Source organism: Dama dama, chromosome 4, assembly GCF_033118175.1.
Source record: "Dama dama isolate Ldn47 chromosome 4, ASM3311817v1, whole genome shotgun sequence".
Classification (NCBI taxonomy): domain Eukaryota; kingdom Metazoa; phylum Chordata; class Mammalia; order Artiodactyla; family Cervidae; genus Dama; species Dama dama.
Genome location: NC_083684.1, coordinates 39,318,230 through 39,342,885, shown reverse-complemented (window position 1 = coordinate 39,342,885; position 24,656 = coordinate 39,318,230). Strand labels below are relative to the sequence as shown.

The 24,656-nt window shown below is 47.7% G+C and overlaps 1 protein-coding gene across 2 annotated transcripts in view; it reads right to left on the bottom strand.

Moving 5' to 3' along the window:
• CDH5 (cadherin 5) overlaps positions 1 to 24,656 on the bottom strand; it is a 41,511-nt gene that overhangs the window by 9,698 nt on the left and 7,157 nt on the right. For both annotated transcript variants that reach the window (XM_061138652.1, XM_061138653.1), the window contains exons 2-7: positions 13,632 to 13,858; positions 6,978 to 7,266; positions 5,822 to 5,938; positions 4,784 to 4,948; positions 3,775 to 3,962; positions 2,268 to 2,518 (exon numbers count right to left, since the gene is read on the bottom strand). In XM_061138652.1, the coding sequence (XP_060994635.1) occupies positions 2,268 to 2,518; positions 3,775 to 3,962; positions 4,784 to 4,948; positions 5,822 to 5,938; positions 6,978 to 7,266; positions 13,632 to 13,835 (1,214 nt within the window). In that variant the 5' untranslated portion in view covers positions 13,836 to 13,858. The remainder of the gene's footprint in view (positions 1 to 2,267; positions 2,519 to 3,774; positions 3,963 to 4,783; positions 4,949 to 5,821; positions 5,939 to 6,977; positions 7,267 to 13,631; positions 13,859 to 24,656) is intronic.

Sequence of the window (24,656 nt, the reverse complement as noted above, 5' to 3'; positions counted from 1 at the left end):
GGCTCAGTGGTAAAGAATCTGCCTGCCAGTGTAAGAGACACGGGTTTGATCCCTGGTCTGGGAAGATCCCACATGCTGCAAAACAACTAAGCCCATGTGCCACGACTCTGAGCCTGTGCTCTCGAGCCTGGGAACTGTGACTTCTGAAGCCCTCAAGCTCTAGAGCTCATGCTCTGCACACAACAAGGGAAACCACTGCCATGCGAGGCCTGCACACAGCAGCTGGAGAGTAGCCCCTGCTTGCCAAAACTAGAGACAAGCCCGCAGTGAATATGCAGCACAGCCAAATAAGTAAATAAAATTATCTATAAAAAGAGCAAAGGTCGGAAAAGTTCAGGCGAACATCAGTAACATGAAAACAGTACTGACAAACCTTACATCAGGCAACATGGAGCAGAGGACAAAAATATTTAAGCAGGACAAACTGTGTACTGTCATAAGAATGAAAGAGACAAGTCATAATGAAGGTAAAATAATTATAAACCTTTGTTAACTGAATAGAAAAATTTAAAGTACATAAAGCAGAAGCTTAGATATTACAGAGGAAAATGGACAAAAGGACAGTTGTGTTATACCACAGAACATGTTAAAACCAAAAAAATGCCCTACCACTTGTAAATGGGAAAAAAAGTCTCTTAAATAAACCATTGGATCAGTGAAGAAATAAAAATTATCATTACAGACTATTTAAAATAGAATGGCTATGAAAACAGTCATCCCCAAACTTATGAGATGTGGTCAAAAGGGAGGGACACATTTGTCCTTAATAGAGCATTGAAAGTGAAAGTGAAGTTGCTCAGTCGTGTCCAACTCTTTGCGACCCCATGGACTGTAGCCCACCAGGCTCCTCAGTCCATGGAATTTTCCAGGCAAGAGTACTGGAGTGGGTTGCCATTTCCTTCTCCAGGGGATCTTCCCAACCCAGGGATTGAACCTGCGTCTCCCGCACTGCAGGCAGACGCTTTACCATCTGAGTCACCAGGGAAGCGTTAACTCTCCCCAAACTGATATGCAAACACAATTCTCATTAGAATTCTAATGCTTTTTATAAAACTCAAGAGTTTTATGGTTCACAAGAAAGAACAGATGTTTGAGAATGCATTAAAGTTATATAAAGTGAAAAAATACTTGGGGGAGGGACTTGCGTTATACATACCAAGTTTTAGTAGAAAGCTGCTACAATAAAATGGAATGACTTTGCTACAGAACAAAGGATTCAAAAATAGATTCAAGGATATACAGGAACTCAGTATATAACAAAGGTAGAAAATGATGACTTATTTGATTAGTGGTGCTGGCACAGTTGGCTACCAGCTCTGGAATAAAATGAGACTGCATGAACTTCATACTCTAAAATGTTATGTGGCCCTAGAAAGTATGGGCTGGAACTACATCTTTTGTCACAGAGGGTAGAGGTGCCTAGTTGAGATGGAGGAACAAGTAGTGATGAAATGGTCATAATTGTGGTTTAGTTGCTAATTCACATCCAACTCTTGGCACTATGGACTGGAGCCCACCAAACTCCTCTGTTCATGGGATTCCCCAAGCAAGAATACTGGAGTGGGCTGCTATTTCCTTCTCCAAGGGATCTTCCCAACCCAGGGATTGAACTTGCGTCTCCTGCATTAGGAGGTGGATTCTTTACCCCTAAGAAGCTGAAATGGGCATACTATGATCCAGAAAAAATTTAAAACAATCAGAGCCCTGAAACAAATGACAAATCCACCACAAATGTCTGTAGGTGTTTGTGTGGTCATGGAGAAAAGCGTCACAGGATCACAGCACACCGTGAACATGAGCTGTCTGGAAGTCAGGGTTACTGATGATTTCTTTGTAAATCTTTGTGTTGTTTCATTGTGTGAAATGAACTTTTCCCTTTTGTGGTTTTGGGAAGACACTTGTAATGAAACATATTTAGTGAAGGGGTTTCACGTATGTCAAGTTGGTTGTCCTCTTAACTGTCAGATCTCCCCAGATGGGACCTGTGGGAACCTGTACTTCCCCTTCAAGGTAGAGCAGACAATGGGCAGCTGAAATGGCCAGGACTGTGCTAGGTGGGTACCTGGGTGGGACAAGATTATACCTGGCCACGTGGGTTAGTGGAAGAGCTTGGGCTTCTTGTCCTGCCCTTGCCCACACCCAGTGTCCGTGCTGTAAGGAGCCAGTTTCCCCCTTGGCATCCTGGGCTCAGCCCAGCTGATTGTAAGAACCTTGGTGCCAGGGTGTGGTCATGATCATCACCATTCTTATGACGTCCACCCCCTTACCTGATGTCCCGTTGAGCAGCGTCAGGGTCCTTGGCCAGCACTGAGCCAATCAGAGGCTTCTTCTGGTTCTCCTGCAGCTGGAAGTGGTAAAAAGGCTGCTGGAAGATGGGGGGCTCGTCCACGTCTGTGATGTTGATAATGACACGGGCGATGTTCTTGGGGGAGGTGCTGCCCAGGTAGCGGAGGTCAATGGTGGGGTCCGTGGCCTCGATGGTGAAGCTGTATTGCCGGATGCGTTCATAGTCCAGGGGCTGTGGGAGAAAACAGTGTGGTGAGCTCCTTCTCTGAACCAGGCCCTGCAAGGTAGTGCTGGGATGACACCTGTTAAACAGATGAGGGGCCTGTGGTTTGGCTGTCTTCAGCTTTGTCCTGACCTTGGCTCTATTCTGAGTACTGGGGACACCAAGCGGATCATCCATACTCTTGCTATAAGGGGAGTACAGGCTAGTGGTTCTTCCCACAGCTCCTCAAAGCCGTGCCTTTTCTGTGTGCTTTTGCTCAAGTCTCTTGCCTGCTTGCCACACTCCTCCTCACCCCATCAAGGAGCCTGTCCGAACGTAACCAGACGTCCTCATAGAGCCTGTTCCTGCCCCTCCTGACGCAGGTAGTTTTGCGCCCTGCCTGGGTCCCCTTTGGTGTGTGTGTGTTCTCCCTACTGGCCGAGAGCCTTGGTACCATGGAGGCTGTCCAACTCCCCTGGGTATATCCAGTTCCCAGCACAGGGCTGGATCAGAGAGGGACTCCAGAGAGGTCTGCTGGAGGAGCGGTCTGGCTCAGGGACATGGGTTTGAGTGTCCCCTCTGAGGAGGAGGTCCCTGGCCTGGGCCCCCTAGTCCTCAGCATGGCCATCCTGAAGGCAGTTTGTGCCCCTGGCAGACCTCTCCTCTTCTAGATTCAGCTGGTTTGACTGCTCTCTCTGCACCAGCCACTGCCAGTGGGCACCCCATCCCCATGGTGTTCACTGTTTCCTTACGCACTGACGGCTTTTGGCCACAAGCACCTGTAATCTACCAGGGTTCTCCTGGTGGTGCCCAGGGCAGATCAGAAAGTGCCAGGAAGTGAGCCCCCAGGAGCCCTCAGGCAGCCTACAACTGCTGAGACTCAGAAGTATATTCTACACAGTCGCCCAGATGTCCCAGTGTGACCGTGCCCCACTCGCCCACAGTGATCACCTGCTCACTAAGGAGCCTGTGTTAACTCTCCTCCTTTTTCCATCTCACGGCTCCTGAGGCTTCCTGAGATCACCCCCCCAGATAAGCTGTATACACCTAAGTCTTTGCCTCAAGGTCTGGTTCTGGGGTAGCCCAGCCCAAGGGACTGACCCTTCTCTTGTGGCTCCATGTCCCAGCTCCAGGGTCACAGGATCCATGAGCACATGGCCTGCTCCACACTGGCCCAGATGTGGACCTTTGGTGGCCTCTGGCCCGGGAGCAGCCCCTGGCTGAGTCCTGAGCATGCCAGGAGCCCCCAGCCCCCCATCTGATGCCCCTGCTGCAGGCCTGCGAACCTTTATGGGCTTGATGATGCCCTCGTTGTGGGTGGGGTCCGTCTCGATGGTGAAGGTGTCCCTGTACGCGCCCTGCACGAAGCTGTATTTGGTCTTCCGGTTTTGGGGCTCGTCTGGGTCCTCAACAAACAGAGAGCCCAGGGGGCTGCCCACACGGATGTCTTCTGGTACAGAAAACGTGTACCTGGCTGATGCAAAAGGGGCGCCCCAAAGGGCATTGGGTTAATGAGACAGACAAGGTAATTGTCACATATACTATCCCAGGATATTTTGATACAGGAAACGGTCACAATAAAGGAGCAGCAGTAGTAATAGTAATTCCTCTGGAATTTTGGGTCCCGAGGCACAGAGGTTCCACTCTATCTGTCCTTTCATCCCTTCATCCATCTGACAGGTAGTTATTAAGCACCTCCTGTATGTCAGGCACTTTGCTAGGGGATCTGTCAGCTGCCAAGAGAGAGAAGCCCTGCCTTTGAGGAGCTTTCACTGTATACAGTGAGGTTGTTTTAGGGTAAACTGGCCTGTTCTTGCAGTGGCTGAGCCTCTGAGTGACATCAGCCTTGGAGGTGCAGGTGATGAGCCATCTATCTGACCTTCCTCCCCAGCCCACCCAGTGCATGGGAAGAGCTCTTGTTGGACATTTTCCTGTGGGGAGAATCAGTCTATGGGTGGGTCAGGGCCCAGCCCTGGCTCTGGTACTCTGCTGATCCCCGGCTCCCCGGCTCGTGGGTTTTCCTGAGGTCATGGGATCTGGTGAAACTGGTCCTGTCTGGTAGTGGGACTCTGGGTACGTGACACACAGCAGGGAGTGTGACCTGCTGATGGCCCAGGAGGGCGTCCTGGCAGGCCAGGTGTGCAGCCTTGGGAGTATGTGCAGAGACGGGGAGTACTGGGAAGGCATCTCTGATGTAGGCCCACTCTGGGGTGGAGGGAGAGGTAAATGGACGCCAGGCTCCTCCCTGAGAGCCCCCCCCCCCCACCCCGCCAGGGCCCAGGGAGAGGGGCTCACTCTGGGTGAAGATGGGGAAGTTGTCATTGACGTCCTGCAGAGTGATGAACACAGTGGCTGTGCCTGACTCCCCCCGGCGGCCCTGGGCATCTTCTGCTTCCACCACAACCTCGTACTTGTCCTGCATCTCTCGGTCCAGGTTTTTGTTCATGGTGACAATGAGTCCTGCAAAATGTGTCCTGTCAGGAACCATGTTACCTGGGGAGCTTTTAAAAAATACGGATGCCCAGACACTATTCAGAGAGCTGTGACTTCAGAGCTCCTGGGTGACTTCCCTGTGCAGCCAGGGCCAAGAGCCAGGCGAGATCCACCACCCATCTCCACGCCCTGCACTGCTAGGCCAAAGCCACACAAGCACTTTGGTCCACTATGGGCTGAGAAAGAGCCTGAGGCCACATCTAGGCTCAGACTGAGCAAAGTGCTGTCATGGGTTAGGCCTCAGTGCAGCGTAGGTTGTACTGTGTATTTGCTATTGTTCTGAATGGTGGCATGCCCCAGGCCTGACCTCTTGGACTTCTGTCTTTCTCCCAAGACTCAGTCCGTACAGTTTTTTAGGTCACATGGGATGGCTAGTGACAACGAGCCACATGCTCTTTATACGTCATCTAATTCAGACTTCACAGCTCCTGTATGAGGTGCATGCATATAACCATCCCGGTTTTCACCATGAGGACTCGCCAGTGCTCAGTGGTTGGTTGATTTGCCCAAGGTCTTTAGAAGCAGTGAGCAGCAGAGATGGGGTTGGAAACCAGATCTGTGTGGTTCCATAGCCAGAGCTGCCAACAAGCATTCTTGTCTGCCTCTCGCGTCACTGCTTGCATCTGGATTTTTGTCCCCTCAACTCGAATTCACGTCCTGAATTCATGTCTGCCTCCTCCTGCCCTCCCCAGCCCCCTTGTCTTGACACGTGGGACCGACCGCATCTGTAGGAAAGTGCGCATCAGTGGTTGGTGACACCTGTCAGACTGGGCTTCCCTCTGTGCCTGCACCTCCACCCCCTCCCAGCCAGTGCTGCCTGGAGGGGCTAGTCACACAGACCAGGACCACGGATGTCGAAGTTTTCTTTTCCCTTCGTGAGCTGGTACACGACAGAGGTGTGGTCTGCCACCGTGGGGTCGTCTGCATCCACTGCAGTCACCTGGATGACTGAGGTCCCTGCCAGGAGAGAATCCGGGGTTGCTGCCTTGTGACTGCCAGCCCCTCGCCCAGTTCCCAGGTGAGGGCAGATGGGGCTCAGGCTGTTCCCCGAACCCCCTCCCCCAGGTCCTGTTTTCTGAGGAGCCTGCCTGGCACTGAAGGGCTGGCAGTGCCGGAGGCCCAGCCCAGTCAGACATGAAGGGTGAAGAGAACAGGTGGTTTTCATTTATGGGGGAAGTGAGGGAGGGGTGAGTGTCTGGTGTCGTGGGGAGAAACAGAGGAAAAGCTGTTTTTTTGTTTTTGTTTTTGTTTTTTTTTTGCTCCCGGAAGCATGAGAACAAGAGAATAGGAAGGGCCCCAAAAGACTTGGGGGTCACATCTCTTTCCCCTTGAACTCCAGGCTCCCCAGGCTCAACAAGAATGTCTGGTCTTGAGCCCTGGCCAGAGAGCCTGGACTAAGGGGTGGGGATGGGAGCTCTTTTCTTGCATCCCCTGGAGACTGGGAGTAGAATTGAGGAAGAAACAGTCTCCTCTGGTGGCCTAGGGTCTAGGCTGGTGACATACCTGGGGATGAGGCTGTGTCCCTCTCCACTGCGCTCCCCCACCCCGACTCCTGCATGGACCCTAATGGTGATTCCTTATCTTGGTTGCAGAGTTGGCCTCCTTCATGTGTGAAGTCTATGCTCTCGGCATGCCAGCCCTGAGAGTCAGAGCAGTGGGTGGGGTTGCCTTCAAAGAGTAACAAGGTGTGTGTGTGTGTATGTGTGGTGTGTGTGTGGGTATGTGTGGAGTGTGTGTGTGTGTGTGGGGATGTGTGTGGTGTGTGTGTGTGTGTGTGGTGTGTGTGACAATCAGGGCTCTGTCTGGGGCCAGGTCAGAGTTTAGTCTTTAGGGACCAGCGTTCCTTTCAAGTCACAGAAATTGGCACTACATGCATCCCCATCACTGCTTGGAACTCACTGAATCCTGTTCCAGGCAGTGAAGCTGCTGATGGGAGAGGTGCCTCTGGATCAGGGATGTGCGAGGGGAGAGGGAGAGGGACAGACTAGGCACATACCTATCCCTGACATCTCGGGCACGGAGGCATTGAACACCCGGTGGGTGAACACAGGCCAGTTATCGTTGACATCATGAACTTTGATGGTGAAGCTAGAAGGAGACTCCAGGTTCTTCTTGGTGCCCTTGTCCACCACGAGGGCAGTGAGGTGGTACTCGGAGATCTTCTCCCTGTCCAGCCTTTCTAAGGCATACACATCCCCTGTGTGCTCGTCGACTCGGAAGACCTTGCCGGCAGACTCTCCTCTGAGCTGGTACTCGGCATTTTTGCGGTTCACACTCGATTTAATCTATGGGAGGAGAGGCGCCGTGAGCTGGAGACAGCAGTGCCGTCTGTGTGTGTGTGCCTGTGTGAGTGTATGGGATTGTTGAAAAATCAATTATATAAGCTTACAGTTAAATGAACTGTATTAAAAATGAAGGTAATGTAACTCAACATTTTTTGCTTCCTAATAATTTTACTACATTTCACCATGTTCTTGAGTTTTTATGTTGATCCTGTCTAATCATGGAAATACTAATGGTATGTCGATGCACATCTCTTTCCAACTCTGCCTTCAAGTTGGTAGCTTGAAACAAGATGTGGGGAAAGTGTTTACACCAAGGAAATTGGCAAATGCTATAAACAGGGTCTTTTCCCTTCAAAAGCCAGTTGTCAACTGTTTATCAGCCCATCACTGGGCCCCTGCCATTTAGTTTTGGGACGATACATAAAATGTTCTCTTCTTGAAAAAAACAATGTTCTCCTCTTGAGTATTTTCAATGTGTAGTCCTGCAGAAAAGAACTCCAGTGAGCTTTGTTTAACTCAGGATTTCCCATACTTGTTAGACCACTGAATCCTTTTCCTTTGTAACACGTGTTATTAGTGTCCTTAGGAATAAGATTTGGCAAATAATGTGTGTGAAGGAATTTGCTCAGGCTGTCAATAAATGCTAGTTGTTACTCATGCTAGAGCCACATGTTAAAGGATATTAGAAGGTTAGAATTGCTGAACATTTCATTGATAGAATCTTAGAAATTCTTAGGAGCATAAACAAATGATATTTCATACATCTTGAATGCTTCTCTAATGGATGGTTAGGATGTTCAAAAAACAGAGTTCAATTCAATGAAAGAAAAAAAAAATCATCAAATCCCTACGAAGTGCCAGCCTGGGAGCACAGAGATAGTGCAGACTGTGTTCTTGCTCTCAGAACCTGGTTTGAAGCTGCAGAGGCTGAGGTTTTGAGGATGGGCAGCATTTAAGGGTCAGTTGGAATGAGAGCCTTGAGTGAAGGTGTCACATCAGAAAGGCTGGAGGAGGACTGGAGAGAGAGAGGGATCTCAGGACAGAAGAGGTGGCATCAAGATGGGCACAGTGAAGTCCCATGAGGTCTGGAAAGCATCCTCAGGCTTAGCAACGATGCAGTCATCCGAGCCCTTGGGGAGAGCAGTGTTAGGGTGGTAGATGAGAAGCTGGATGACAAGGCTTCTAGAGAAGAGTCTCAGAGGTGAGGAAGGGGGAACTGGGAGGGAGGCTCCTTCCCTTTGGGGGGCAGAGAGAGGGAGAAGCGGGGCTGTAGCTAGAGGTGGTGAAGCATCTTAGAGCACAGTGTGCAGGGGGCAGGTGGTTCATGGGGAGGCCCCCAAACCCAGCAGCCAGGACATGTGATGAATGGATGGACTGGAGGCAAGAAGTGGTGCACTGCTCTGGAGCCTGTGACCTGGGCAGGAGACAGTGGGGATCAAGGAGGAGGGGCAGTGTGGGGCCCTGTGAGTTACTCAAGGTTAGGATAGGATGGTCGTTCCAAACCTGGCTGCGTGGGTGCATTAGGACCCAGGTAGGGAAAGGTAGCCAGGGGGGCGTGAGTCTGCTTGGATATGTCATTGGAATTCTAAGATTGTGGCAATGGAAAAAATGTTGGCTGCCATATTAGTAAACAAGGGATGTTACAGCCATCAAGCCATCACCTTACAACTCCCCCCCACCCCGCCTCCCAGCAGATGGTGCACCCGAGGAGACTCAGGATGAGAAAGCACAGGATACTGACCCCAGAGAGCTGAGCTGTGCATCAAAGGAATGGTTTCAGTGAACCCTGACCTTGGCATCTTCTCATACGTGGAAAACGGGCTCAGTTCTTTGAGATGTCTGTTTTTCTTTAATTAACAGTGATCTTTTGAAGTTCCAACTACCTGATCTTTGTTGCAAAAGCTCTTGTATACCCTGGCTCCCCACCTTGCCTCTTTGCAGACGTCCCTCAGAGGGATGTGAGAGTCCTGTCTCCCAGGCTTGAAGTCCTCAGAATGTCCACCAAATAAAATAGGACTCTCAACTTTTAGATTGTGCTTTTTTTTTTCTTCTAGTTGTCATTTTGTATCCGACTCATACTTAAACAACTTTGGTAAAAATTTCTCAATATTATCAAATCAATAGCGTTAAAAAAGATATCCTGTGTAGGTAAGTTTCTGTTTTCCTTCCCTCCAAATTTTCTTAGGCAGACTTTATATATTAGAACAGTTCTAGATTTATGGAAAAACTGAGATGATAGTACAGAGGATTCCCATACATCCTGCTGCCCGTTTCCCTGTTGTTAGCATCTTACATTAGTATGGTACATTTGTTGTAATGAATGGACTAGTGTTTATACATTATCATTAACTAAAGTCTATAGTTCGTGCAGATTTCCTTAGCTTTTACCTAATGTGCTTTTTCTGTTCTACGATCCCACCTAGGATACCACATTACATCTATTAATGGTTGTTACGTTTCTTTAAATTCCTCTAGGCTGGGATAGTTTCTCAGACTGTCCTTTTTTTTTTTTTTTTTAATTGAAGCATAGTTAATTTACACTGTTGTGTTAGTTTCAAGTGTACAGCAGAGTGATTCAGTTATACATATATACATTTTCTTTTTCAGATTATTTTCCATTGTAGGTTTTTACAAGATGTTAAGTATGGTTCCCTGTTGCTATACAGTAGGTCTTTGTTGTTTACTTGTTTTATATATATTGATGTAGATGTTAATCCCCAACTCCTAAGTCATCTCCTCCACACCTACCACACTTTCCTCTTTGGTAACAAAAGCTTATTTTCTCTATGAGACTCTCCTTGTTTTTGATGACCTTGAGAGTTCTGAGGACTGCTGCTTGGGTGTTCTGTCAGATGCACCCCTACTAGAGTTTGTTTTGCTCATGATTAAACAGACTGAGGTTATAGGTTTTGGGGGGCCTTCCCCTTTTAAAAATTATCCCTATATTTGGATGTAACCTCTCAATGCCAAAAGCTATGCTGACCCATATTTGTGAATTCAGAAGGCCGCTCAGGTCTCATTCCCATTGTCCAGCAAACAGCTCTGTAAACAAAGGCTCCGTGGCTCTGATTTTGATAAACAGGGACTTCCTTCCCTCAGATGATGTCTTTGGAGCGAGGAGGTGAGCCCTGGAGCCCTGTCCTTGCCTTTTCCGGGCAGCCTTGCTGCTTCCCAGAGTGAGGATTGCACGGGGCTCCCTCCCACCCCCTGCCCCATACCAGGTGCCAAGTGCGTGCTGGTGGCAGGTGACTAGCAGGCCTGACGCTCTTCCTGCTGGGCAAAGAACCTCAGGCGAGCTGTTCCGAGTCTGTCAGGGCTGCTCGTAGCCGCGCTTTCTGCTGACTGTTCCTGACTCAGCTCAACGGTATTCCTTGGGGGCAGCCATTCTCTTTGGAAGCTGATTCATGGCCCAGTCATCCCAATGGGGAGGAGTAGGTGGTCTGACGACATTTTCCTCTAGTGTGGGAAGTCAGGAGCCCTACGCTTTCCTGGGGTTTTTCTGGTTTCACTGTGTGACCCTGGGGCAAACTTCTTCCCCTCTGAAGGAAGACTAAAAGATCTAAATTTCCTAGCCATTCTTTATGGCCAGAGGAGGCCTGGGCCCAGGGAGTTGGCCTTGGGCAGGGTTGGGAGTGGAGATTCCCAAGCTGGCCCTCACTGCCACCTTCTGGGGCGTTTCTGGTACCAGGGCCAGACTGAACCCTCCCCCATTTAAAGATCCTTTCTGGCCTGTTTCTCTATAATCACCGGGAGCCCCATCTGGCATGTGTGAGGCTCTTTGTCTAATACATGCTACCCTTCTAGACCAGGGTGGGCAAACTGTTCCTGTGAAGGGCCAGATAGTAAAAATTTTTGACTTTGTGGGTCATATGGTCTTTGGACAATTACTCAAATCTGCCATTGTAGCATGAAGGCAACCACAACTTCACTTTCAAAACCATGTGGTGGGGCAGTTCCCTCAGCCCCTATTTATGTATGTATTTGTTTAATTGAAATATAGCTGATTTACAATGTTGTGTTACTTTCTAGTGTTTAGCAGAGTGATATATATATATATACACACAGTATATATATACACACACACACTTTTTCAGATTTTTTTCCATTATAGGTTATCACAAACTACTGAATATAGTTCCTTGTGCTATACAGTAGGACTTTGCTGTTTGTCTGTTTTATATATGATAGCTTGTATCTGCTCACCCCAAACCCCTAATTTATTCCTCCCCTCTTTCCCCTTTGGTAATCATAAGTTTGTTTTCCATGTAAGTCTGTTTCTGTTTTGTAATTAAGTTCATTTATATCATGTTTTTAGATTTAACATATAAGTGATGTCATATGATATTTGTCTTGCTCTGTGTGACTTTACGTAGTCTGCTCACCTCTAGGTCTGTCCATGTTGCTGTAAATGGCAATGTTTCATTCTTTTTATGGCACGCACACACATACACACACACACACACACACACACACACACACACATATACATGCATATCTCCACATCTTCTTTATCCATCTGTTGATGGACAGTTAGGTTGCTTCCATGTCTTGGTTATTGCAAACAGTGCTGCTGTGAACTTTGGGTTGGATGTATTTTTTTGAAATAGAGTTGTCATATTTTCTGGATATATGCCCAAAAGTGGGATTGTTGGCTCAGAGAGTAACTCTGTTTTTAGCTTTTCAAGGAACCTCCATGCTGTTCTCCATACTGGTTGCACCATTTTACATTCCCAGTCACAGTATAGGAAGGTTCCCTTTTCCCCACACCATTTCCAGCATTTATTGTTTTGTAGACTTTTTGCTGATGACCATTCTGACTGGTATGAGGTATAGTTTTGATTTGTATTTGTCTAATAATTAGCAATATTGAGTATCTTTTCATGTGCCTGTTGGCTATCTTTATGTCTTCTTTGGAGAAGTGTCTACTTAGGTCGTCTGCCTATTTTTTGATTGGCTTGGTTTTTTGTTTTTGTTTTTAATATTGAGCTATATGAGCTGTTTATGTATTTGGGAAATTAAGCCCCTGTCTGTCACATCTTTTGCAGATATTTTCTCCCAGTTTCTATGTTGTCTTTTTGTTTATGGTTTCCTTTGCTGCACAAAAGCTTGTAAGTTTGATTAGGTCCCTTTTATTTATTTTTGCTTTTATTTTTTTTGCCGTGGGAGACTGACCTAAGAAAACATTGCTGTGATTTATGTCAGAGAATGTTTTGTCTATGTTCTCTTTCTTGGAGTTTTATGGTGTCATGTCTTATATTTAAGTCTGTAATAAATCATTTTGAGTGTGGTGTGAGGGAGTGTCCTAACTTCACTGGCTGATATGTGGCCAACCCCTGTTTTAAATCACAAGCTCTGTGAGGGTGAGTAGCTCTGTCTTTGCCCTCCATTGTCTTCTAGAGCCCAGTCTGTGCTTGGGACCACCCCGCCTCTCACCAGGGCACTGATCTTTCTTTAGCTGACCCTGCTTGGCTTCCAGGAAACGGACATGGTGAGATTTTAAAGCGCTTGAATGGAGTTTTTCTCCTCAGTGAAAACTCTTGGAATGCCTAACCCATCTCCCTGTTGTCGTGTGTGAAATTCCACCACTGGAGCCTTTCCTTTCAATGGAGTGGTTTTGACATCAGCAGTCCTTTGACACAGGAAGATAGTTCATGAGTTACTCAATGTAGCTCCAAGCCCTAGGAAGGTGACGTGTTTGCAAAGGGATGAAGTGAGGGTTAGAGTCATAGACCCTGCCCTGGAGGGCAGGCTTGGGTCAGGCACCTTGTTACAGCTGTCTTAGAATCTGGGGAGTGGATGGCCTGAGAGAAAGGGGGTTTTGAGGAGCTCAAAGGCCTCGACTAGAGATGGCAAGCTGTGGCCTGGATGATGAGCTTTGTCACCTGCACAATTTTGTAGACGTCTGCTCAGGTCCTGAAGACCTCTCAGATGGGCAGATTTAAAGCAGCCTTGACTGGTCCCACCCTAAGCCCTGAGCCCTCAGACTACACTGGCCTCCTCAGCTGTGCATGGGGTGGTATTCAGGCCATAGACCAAAGGCTGGGAGAAAAACGAACCCTTGTGCGCACCATTACTTCCACCACCACCGTCATCTCCACTGCCACCATCACCTCCACGATCATCATCATCGCCCCCACCACCTTCCCCTTCCCAATCACCACCACCACACCGCTTTCTCCTTGCCTCGTTTCTCCTAGTCACTGCCTCCACCACCTCCACTGTCTGTCCCACCATGACCACCACCCTCACAGCCATCATCTCCAACCCTACCGCCACCACCACCCCATCAGAGTCTTTCCCATCACCACCAACGCTGTGGGCTGCCTGCCGCCAAGGCCTCTCCTGCTCCAGGGCCCGAGGCTTACCTTGCCCACGTAATGGGGCAGCGAGTCATTTCTCTCTTCATCGATGTGCATCTGATTCCAGATCCAGTCTCTCTTCTGGCGCCGGTGAGCAGGCAGCGAGCCAGAGGTGTCGGGTCGGCCAGGGTTGACAGCTGCTGCAGCTGCTGCCAGCAGGCCCAGGTAGTAGGTGCCCACTGTGGCCAGCAGCATCATGAGTACCTGCATCTTCCCAGGAGGGAAGGCTGGGTCTGAGGGAAGAGGGGAGACGCCATCAGGTCGTGTGGGGTGCGAGCATCTCTCAGGGAGCACTGAACTGTTTAACCCTTTGTCCTCCACTCTCTGCTCAGACCAGCAGAACCAGAGCCTGTTCCTGCCCCCACAGAGCTCCCAGTCCAAGAGGGGAGGGCGGACATGGAAACAACTCCTTCTTAAGGGTCGCCTGTGCTGGTGGGGAAGCAAGCGTGGGTGACGGGGAGCCCAAAGGAGAGCTGTAGGGGAGATTTTCTGGAGGAGAGGGTGATGCTGATGTGAGCGAGAGCTCCCGGAGCCTTGTGCAGGGGACACCCAGCTTATCCTCATTTCACATGTGGGAAACCTGAGGCACAGACATGTGATGTTCACACTGGAGTCAATGCTGGGACTGAGCCTAGAGCCCAGTTGTCTGACCTCAACAGCCGACATTTATCAATAAATGTCATAAAAAAATTAAAATGTCACCAGAATGATAAATATCAACCTTTATGTGTTATCTCACTTAATCCTCCCAATAATCCTGGAGGTGGGTATGTATAGCCCTCACTTTATAGATAAGCTGAGGAAAAGAGGTTTAGTAACATTTCCCAGCTCACCCAGACTCTAAGCTGTAGAGTCAAACTCAAACTGAGTTGGCCTGGCCCCAAAGTTCCTGCTTTTTCTTTCTGCTTTCTCTTGTCCTAGCACCTGCTGTGGGGTGGGATTTAAAGGCTTGTCTGAGCAAATATGCCCCCCGGCCGGCCCAAGAACCCCTGTGGCAGCGCTGCTTTGATGCTGTCTTCAGAAGGCTCTTAAGAAAGCTGGATGTCTTAACCCAGAGGGTCAGGCCCTCATCAGACCCGGAGCTCACAGTTGGTGATCAGCTTAGGAGCTGTCACGAGAGCAGGGGTGGGGTGGGATGGGAGTGTTGAGAGGCTGGGCTTACAGGACCAGCTTCATAGTGTGTGGGGTCCAGTACACAGTGGAAACATGGGGTCCTTTTTGCAAAAGTTATTAAGAATTTAAGGACAGAGACGGAAGAACATGAAACTCAGGACGAGGTCCTTTTAAGCACTAGATCCCATTGAAGGCAACCCTTGGGGTGTGGGATCACCCTGGATGAGGAATCTGGGGTCACGCAGAGAGAGGGCCTGGCTTCACCCTGAGTTCCAAAAGGAAGGGGGATTTTCTCACTGTCCCATGGAGGGTGTCACTGTGCCCTCTCAGCCCTGACCCCTCAGCCTATACCCATGCTGGGCCCCGTGTGACTGACCTGTGGCTCCTGGGAAGGTTCAGAGGAAGAGGGGTGCTGCGTGGGAGAACCAGGGCTCTCATCTGGAGAGAGGGAGGGACCCACTGGGTGCTGGGTGGGAGGCCACCACCCTGGCCGTCTCCTGCCCTGGCTGGAGGGAGGGGCTGGATTCTGCACAGCACAGGAAGTTTCTAAACTCTAGTAACATTTTCTCTGAGATGGTGGCGCCAGGCTGTCCTCCGTGACGGCTGAGGGTGTCTGTAGACTGGCTCCTGGGCCTGCTGATCTTAGCACCCAACATCCCTGTGGCCCCTGCTGAAGGCCTTGGAGGAAGAGGGCTTGCAGGGCTGGGGTGGGACAGTGCCTGGAGAGCCAGTGCCGTGTGCCTGGGAAGGCTTTTGGGTCCATTTCCTCAGTCCTAAATGAGGCGGTTGAACCGAAAGGGATCTGATGCCCTTTGAGGTGGGCTGTGAGAAGGGCAGCTGCTCCAGGCAGGAGGAGGGCAGTGAACAAAGGCACGGGGAGCTGAGAGTCCTGCCAGGAAGCTGTCCTAACTCAGAGGCAGTGCAGCTGTGACCCCTGGCCAGCCTCACGGGGTTCAGGCCCGATAGGTCATTTCCTTCTTTGACTGGAAATGACCTGCATGTCTTACTGCTTTCTGCATCCCTCAAGTGAGAAGTGACTCAAGAATGAAAAAGTAGGAAAGGGTGCGGGGGAAGGGATAGTTAGGGATGTTTAAAATGGATTACCGGACTTCCCTGGTGGCTCAGTGGTAAAGACTCCACCTGCCGAGGCAGGAGACACCGGTTCAATCCCTGATCTGGGAGGATCCCACATGCCGTGGAGCAGCTTAGCCCATGTGCCACAACTATTGAGCCTGCGCTCTGGAGCCCAGGAACCAGAACCACTGAAGCCCTGTGCCCTAGCGCCCATGTTCAGCAGCAAGAGAAGCCACCGCAATGAGAAGCCTGTGCACTGCAACTGGAGAAAAGCCCGTGCAGCAACAAAGACCCAGCACAGCCTAAGTAACTAAATAAAATAAAAAATAAATAAGATGGATTACCAACAAGAACCTACTGTATAGCACAGGGAACTCTGTTCAATGTTATGCGGCAGCCTGGATGGGAGGGGAGTTTGGGGGAAAATGAATACGTGTATACATATGGCTGAGTCGCTCTGCTGTCCGCCTGAAACTATCAGAACATTGTTAACCAGCCATACTCCAATATAAAAGAAAAAGTTTGTTTTTTTTTTTTTTTTTTTAAATAGTGAAACACACAGAAGTGAAAATGAGAAAGGGGAAGAGAGAATTCTCAGGCCCCAGGGCAGGACTAGGTCCCGAGGCCGAGCCCAGAGGGAACATGAACGGAGCCTCTGCTGTGTGCTTGGCGTTAGTGGCAGCAGTGAGCAGGAAAGACAGGACGTGTCCTTGGGGAGTGCACACTGTCGTGGGGACCCCAGGAGAATAAGGACATGAGGAAAAGCATCAGCTGCTGATCAGAGGTCCTCAGGGAATTACGCTGAGAGGCACAGCAGAGGGCGAGGGGGCAGCTGGCTGAGACTCCCAAGGCCAGGGAAGGCCTCTCAAGAGAGATGACTACTGGGCCAACATCGGACTGTCAGCCCCTGGAATACCAGGGGAAGGGAGGATATCCCTGGCAGAAGGACCAGCAAGTGCAAAGGCCCCAAGGTAGAAAAAAATGGTTCCTTTGTCTGAAGAAACAAGAGAAAGCCCTTGGGTCAGATAGAAATGAGCAATTTGTGGGGCTCCAGAAGAGGTGACCAGGTCAGGATGGTAGGCTGAATGATGGCCCCTCAAAGATGTCCATGTCGGAGGAGCCAAGATGGCGGAGGAATAGGATGGGGAGACCACTTTCTCCCCTACAAATTCATCAAAAGAACAATTGAACACAGAGCAAACTTCACAAAACAACTTCTGATCGCTAGCTGAGGTCATCAGGCACCCAGAAAAGCAGCCCATTGTCTTCGAAAGGAGGTAGGACAAAATATAAAAGATAAAAGGAGAGACAAAAGAGCTAAGGACGGAGATCCGTCCCGGGAAGGGAGTCTTAATAGAGGGAGTTTCCAAACACCAGGAAACCCTTGCACTGGTGGGTCTGGGGGAAGTTTTTGAATCTTGGAGGGCAACCTAACTGGGAGGGGAAGAATAAATAAAACCCGCAGATTACATGCCTAAAAGCAACTCCCAGCAGAAAAGTACCCTAGACGCCCGCATCCGCCACCAGCAAGAGGGGGCGGAACGGAGAGGAGCGGGCGGCATTGCTTAGGGTAAGGACCGGGCCTGAGTGCCCTGAGGACAGTCAGAGGGAGCTTTTATGAGTTACCAACTTAAACTGTGGGATAGCAGGAGAGAGAGAGAAAATTAACCGGCCCGAACACACTGCCGGCCGTTTGCAGAACAAAGGCTCTGAGCAAGTCCAGAGAAGAGCTCGCAGGCTGCGGACCGGCCCAGCCCCACCGCAGGCAGGAGGCAGGAGGCAGGGGGGAGGGGAAAGGGGCAGGCTCGGCCCCAAGGACCGCATCCCCTACCACACTGCAAACGGGCCTCCAGTTTCTAACCAAAGACTTCCTGAGATTCTGGATGGTCGACATCCACCGGGAGGGTCATGGCGAGACACAGGGCGCACGCACCCGACTGGGGCGGGCGGGGACTGGGGCTGGAGACGCGGAGGGGAGAAAGCGCACGCACCTGACTGGCGCTGGCGGAAGCTGAGGCTGGGACCGCGGAGGGGAGAAGGCGCGCCGCACCCGGGGAGAGTGCACCCGTCGAGCTCCTGGCTGCCTGAGCCGCTCGGGCGGGGAGGGCACGAAACGCGGGCGCACCCGAGTCCGCGCTTTTGTGGAACACCCGAGGGCTGGAACCGCGCGCAGTGCAGGGCACGCTCAATATAGAGCAGCCGGGAGCCTGAGCAGCGTAGACGGGGAAAGCAGCGACAGTCCCTCCCCACAGCGCAATGGAACTAGCAACCTGAATAAGAGTCCACCTCCGCCTGCCTGTGTCAGGGCGGAAAGTAGCACTGAAGAGACCGGCAAACAGAAGCCAAATAAACAAAGGGAGCCACTTCAGAAGGGACCGGTGCAACAGATTAAAATCCCTGTAGAGAACACCGACTACACCAGAAGGGGCCTGTAGATATCAAGAAGTGTAAGCGGGAACAAGGAGCTATCTGAAACTGAACCGAACCCACGCTGACTGCAACAGCTCCAGAGAAATTCCTAGATATATTTTTAGTTTTTTTTTTAATTAAAAAATTTTTTTTCTCTTTTATTTTCATTTAAAATTCCCTATTACTCCCCCATTACTCCTTAACTTTCATTTTCATAGATTTTTATGATTTTTTTAATTAGGGAAAAAATTTTTTTCATTTTTTTTTTTTTTTCCCGTTTTCTCTTCTTTTTTCTAGTTCCATGAACCAGAACACTGACGCAAGCTTCCCTAACCAGGAAACCTTGACAAGCCAATTGTCCAACCCCACCCACTGGGTAAAACCTCCACAGTAAAAAGGAATGACAGACCTCTGGATTACAGAAAGCCCACTCCAGACACAGCAATCTAAACAAGATGAAAAGGCAGAGAAATACCCAACAGGTAAAGGAACATGAAAAATGCCCACCAAGTCAAACAAAAGAGGAGGAGATAGGGAATCTACCTGAAAAAGAATTTAGAATAATGATAATAAAAATGATGCAAAATCTTGAAAACAAAATGGAGTTACAGATAAATAGCCTGGAGACAAAGATTGAGAAGATGCAAGAAATGTTTAATAAAGACCTCGAAGTAAAAAAGAGTCAATTAAAAATGAATAATGCAATAAATGAGCTCAAAAACACTCTGGAGGGAACCAAGAGTAGAATAACGGAGACAGAAGATAGGATAAGTGAGGTAGAAGATAAAATGGTGGAAATAAATGAAGCAGAGAGGAAAAAAGAAAAAAGAATCAGAAGAAATGAGGACAACCTCAGGGACCTCTGGGACAATGTGAAAGGCCCCAACATTCGAATCATAGGAGTCCCAGAAGAAGAAGACAAAAAGAAGGGCCATGAGAAAATACTCGAGGAGATAATAGCTGAAAACTTCCCTAAAATGGGGAAGGAAGTAGCCACCCAAGTCCAAGAAACCCAGAGAGTCCCAAACAGGATAAACCCAAGGCGAAACACCCCAAGACACATATTAATCAAATTAACAAAGATCAAACACAAATAACAAATATTAAAAGCAGCAAGGGAGGAACAACAAATAACACACAAAGGGATTCCCATAAGGATAACAGCTGATCTATCAATAGAAACCCTCCAGGCCAGAAGGGAATGGCAGGACATTCTTGAGGTAATGAAAGAGAATAACCTACAACCTAGATTACTGTACCCAGCAAGGATCTCATTCAGATATGAAGGAGAATTCAAAAGCTTTACAGACAAGCCAAAGCTGAGAGAATTCAGCACCACCAAACCAGCTCTTCAACAAATGCTAAAGGATCTTCTCTAGACAGGAAATGCAGAAAGCTTGTATAAATGTGAACCCAAAACAACAAAGTAAATGGCAATGGGACCATACCTATCAATAATGACCCTAAATGTAAATGGGTTGAATGCCCCAACCAAAAGGCAAAGACTGGCTGAATGGATACAAAAACAAGACCCCTATATATGCTGTCTACAAGAGACCCACCTCAAAACAAGAGACACATACACACTAAAAGTGAAGGGCTGGAAAAAAATATTTCATGCAAACGGAGACCAAAAGAAAGCAGGAGTCGCAATACTCATATCAGATAAAATAGACTTTCAAATACAGGCTGTGAAAAGAGACAAAGAAGGACACTACATAATGATCAAAGGATCAATCCAAGAAGAAGATATAACAATAATAAATATATATGCACCCAACATAGGAGAACCGCAATATGTAAGGCAAACGCTAATGAGTATGAAAGAGGAAATTAATAGTAACACAATAATAGTGGGAGACTTTAATACCCCACTCACAACTATGGATAGATCAACTAAACAGAAAATTAACAAGGAAACACAAACCTTAAATGACACAATGGACCAGCTAGACCTAATTGATATCTATAGGACATTTCACCCCAAAACAATCAACTTCACCTTTTTCTCAAGTGCACACGGAACCTACTCCAGAATAGATCACATCCTGGGCCATAAATCTAGTCTTGGAAAATTCAAAAAAATTGAAATCATTCCAGTCATCTTTTCTGACCACAGTGCAGTAAGATTAGATCTCAATTACAGGAAAAAAAATGGTTAAAAATTCAAACATATGGAGGCTTAATAACACGCTTCTGAATAATCAACAAATCATAGAAGAAATCAAGAAAGAAATAAAAATATGCATAGAAATGAATGAAAATGAAAACACAACAACCCAAAACCTATGGGACACTGTAAAAGCAGTGCTAAGGGGAAGGTTCATAGCATTACAGGCTTACCTCAAGAAACAAGAAAAAAGTCAAATAAATAACCTAACTCTACACCTAAAGCAACTAGAGAAGGAAGAAATGAAGAACCCCAGGGTTAGTAGAAGGAAAGAAATCCTAAAAATTAGGGCAGAAATAAATGCAAAAGAAACTAAAGAGACCATAGCAAAAATCAACAAATCTAAAGCTGGTTTTTTGAAAAAATAAACAAAATTGACAAACCATTAGCAAGACTCGTTAAGAAACAGAGAGAGAAGAACCAAATGAACAAAATTAGAAATGAAAATGGAGCGATCACAACAGACAACACTGAAATACAAAGGATCATAAGAGACTACCACCAGCAGCTCTATGCCAATAAAATGGACAACTTGGAAGAAATGGACAAATTCTTAGAAAAGTATAACTTTCCAAACCTGAACCAGGAAGAAATAGAAGATCTTAACAGAGCCATCACAAGCAAGGAAATCGAAACTGTAATCAGAAATCTTCCAGCAAACAAAAGCCCAGGACCAGATGGCTTCACAGCTGAATTCTACCAAAAATTTAGAGAAGAGCTAACACCTATCTTACTCAAACTCTTCCAGAAAATTGCAGAAGAAGGTAAACTTCCAAACTCATTCTATGAGGCCATTATCACCCTAATTCCAAAACCAGACAAAGATGCCAGAAAAAAAGAAAACTACAGGCCAATATCACTGATGAACATAGATGCAAAAATGCTTAACAAAATTCTAGCAAACAGAATCCAACAACATATTAAAAAAATCATACACCATGACCAAGTGGGCTTTATCCCAGGAATGCAAGGATTCTTTAATATCCGCAAATCAATCAATGTAATACACCACATTAACAAATTGAAAGATAAAAACCACATGATTATTTCAGTAGATGCAGAGAAAGCCTTTGACAAAATTCAACACCCATTTATGATTAAAACTCTCCAGAAAGCAGGAATAGAAGGAACATACCTCAACATAATAAAAGCTATATATGACAAACCCACAGCAAGCATTACCCTCAATGGTGAAAAATTGAAAGCATTTCCCCTGAAATCAGGAACAAGACAAGGGTGCCCACTCTCACCACTACTATTCAGCATAGTTTTGGAAGTTTTGGCCACAGCAATCAGAGCAGAAAAAGAAGTAAAAGGAATCCAGATAGGAAAAGAAGAAGTGAAACTCTCGCTGTTTGCAGATGACATGATCCTCTACATAGAAAACCCTAAAGACTCTACCAGAAAATTACTAGAGCTAATCAACGAATATAGTAAAGTTGCAGGATATAAAATTAACACACAGAAATCCCTTGCATTCCTATACACTAACAATGAGAAAACAGAAAGAGAAATTAAGGAAACAATACCATCCACCATTGCAACAAAAAGAATAAAATACTTAGGAGTATATCTACCTAAAGAAACAAAGACCTATACATAGAAAACTATAAAACACTGATGAAAGAAATCAAAGAGGACACAAACAGATGGAGAAACATACTGTGTTCATGGATTGGAAGAATCAATATTGTCAAAATGGCTGTACTACCCAAAGCAATCTATAGATTCAATGCAATCCCTATCAAGCTACCAACGGTATTTTTCACAGAGCTAGAACAAATAATTTCACAATTTGTATGGAAATACAAAAAACCTCGAATAGCCAAAGTAATCTTGAGAAAGAAGAATGGAACTGGAGGAATCAACCTGCCTGACTTCAGACTCTACTACAAAGCCACAGTCATCAAGACAGCATGGTACTGGCACAAAGACAGAAATATAGATCAATGGAACAGAATAGAAAGCACAGAGATAAATCTAGAAACCTGTGGACACCTTATCTTCGACAAAGGAGGCAAGGATATACAATGGAAAAAAGACAACCTCTTTAACAAGTGGTGCTGGGAAAACTGGTCAACCACTTGTAAAAGAATGAAACTGGAACACTTTCTAACACCATACACAAAAATAAACTCAAAATGGATTAAAGATCTAAATGTAAGACCAGAAACTATAAAACTCCTAGAGGAGAACATAGGCAAAACACTCTCCGACATGAATGACAGCAGGATCCTTTATGACCCACCTCCCAGAATATTGGAAATAAAAGCAAAATAAACAAATGGGACCTAATGAAACTTAAAGCTTTTGCACAACAAAGGAAACTATAAGCAAGGTGAAAAGACAGCCCTCAGATTGGGAGAAAATAATAGCAAATGAAGCAACAGACAAAGGATTAATCTCAAATATATACAAGCAACTCCTGAAGCTTAATTCCAGAGAAATAAATGACCCAATCAAAAAATGGGCCAAAGAACTAAACAGACATTTCTCCAAAGAAGACATACAGATGGCTAACAAACACATGAAAAGATGCTCCACATCACTCATCATCAGAGAAATGCAAATCAAAACCACAATGATGTACCATTACATGCCAGTCAGCATGACTGCTATCCAAAAGTCTACAAGCAATAAGTGCTGGAGAGGGTGTGGAGAAAAGGGAACCCTCTTACACTGTTGGTGGGAATGCAAACTAGTACAGCCACTATGGAGGCTGGCTCCCCAGTCTTTGGCCTGAGCAGTTGCCAGGCAGGGCTTTTGCTGAGATTTGGAAGATGGGTGGGTGGTGGTGCCACAAGGTCTGTGTGGGCTGTGTCAGGTTGGAGTTGCTATGAGACGTCTCTGTGCCCATGGCCGGGAGCTGGCAGAGACCCCATCTGCAGTGGGAGAGAAATCGTGGCTGGAGCAGCTACAGATGGTCATGTCGTGTGGCTGGTTCTCAGACTGGGAGGCTGGAATGTGGAGGGGACCAGGGAGGAGAAGTGACCCAGGACAGCCCCACAGGTCTTCCCTCTTTTCTCTGTCTGGTGAGTTTGTCATCCGGGATTGAGCCCAAATAGACTCCTCTGGGGAGCCATCTCTGGTCTCCACCCTGCACCTCCTGCATCCATGGGCATCTTCCACTACATCATCGCCTGGGGTTGGTCCCAGGGCTGGGGACCAGTTCCCACAGTGGGGCTCAAATCACAGCTTCCTTCCCTTCCTGGAGAAGAGCTTTCCACCTGCCCTGTCTCCATCCTCCCTGCTCCCCAGGGCCCAGTCACACATGGCACATGGCTCTCTGTGGGCTGACGCGGAGCAGGGTGATGGTTGTGACTGCAGGCAGGCTCTATGGTTTAGAGAATGTCAGTCGCGTCGCATTGTCATTGTGTGACTGTACACGTGACACTTCACCTCTCTGAGCCTCAGTCTCCTTATCTGTACAATGGGAACACTAGTGTCTGCCTCTCAGGGTTGTTTTCAGGCCTGAATTAAAAGAAAAAAAATCATAACATGGCCAAAACAGTAGGTAAGAATGAAACTAAGCGTATATGAATCCTTGCTGACGCTCTGTTCTGCTCTACTGAGTAGTCAGCTTGCCACTTTCATTCCTTATTAGTCACTTGGCTAGGGGCTTTGCAGGTTCCCACCCTGCTGGATCCACTCCCCCTGCCCCTCCCCTGACCTCTGCCCTGTGTCAAGGGGACTGACGCTGGGCTTTCTGGCTTGAGCTTCAGATATTTGGCCCGTAGGGTCTGCAGCGGGCGTCTTGAGGATAGGAGGAGAGAAGTCAGGAACCTCTTCCCCACTGCTCTCTGCTCTGGCTCCTGTTTCCTCCTGTGGCTGCATCTCTCCATCCTGCTGGCCTCTGTTACTCCCATCAGTCCCTCACTGGGTTCTGGAAACACCCTCCTCTCTTGGGGGGTCCTGGGGTGGCCTGCTTCCTGTCTCTGCAGGCTTCAACATCCCATTTGTCCCCATGATTAAGCTCACAGCTCTATGTTTCCTTCATAAAATCTCTTCTTTGGAATGCCAGGGGTAACTGATGTTTCCAGCTGGGACTCCATCTGATACAGTGAAGAGGACGCAGTTTTCTCTTTGTTGCAGCCTCTTGGATAGGGTAGTTGTCCTGGGGCTGACAGCAGGCAGCAGCCAAACAGACAAATAACCACACTGGCCTTCAGTACAGCAGAGGCTGCTAGTCATAGGCTAGTCACGTGGCTCACGGGAGACATCATCCTCTCAGTGGCTTTGGCTGACCCCCAACCCTGGAATGTTCT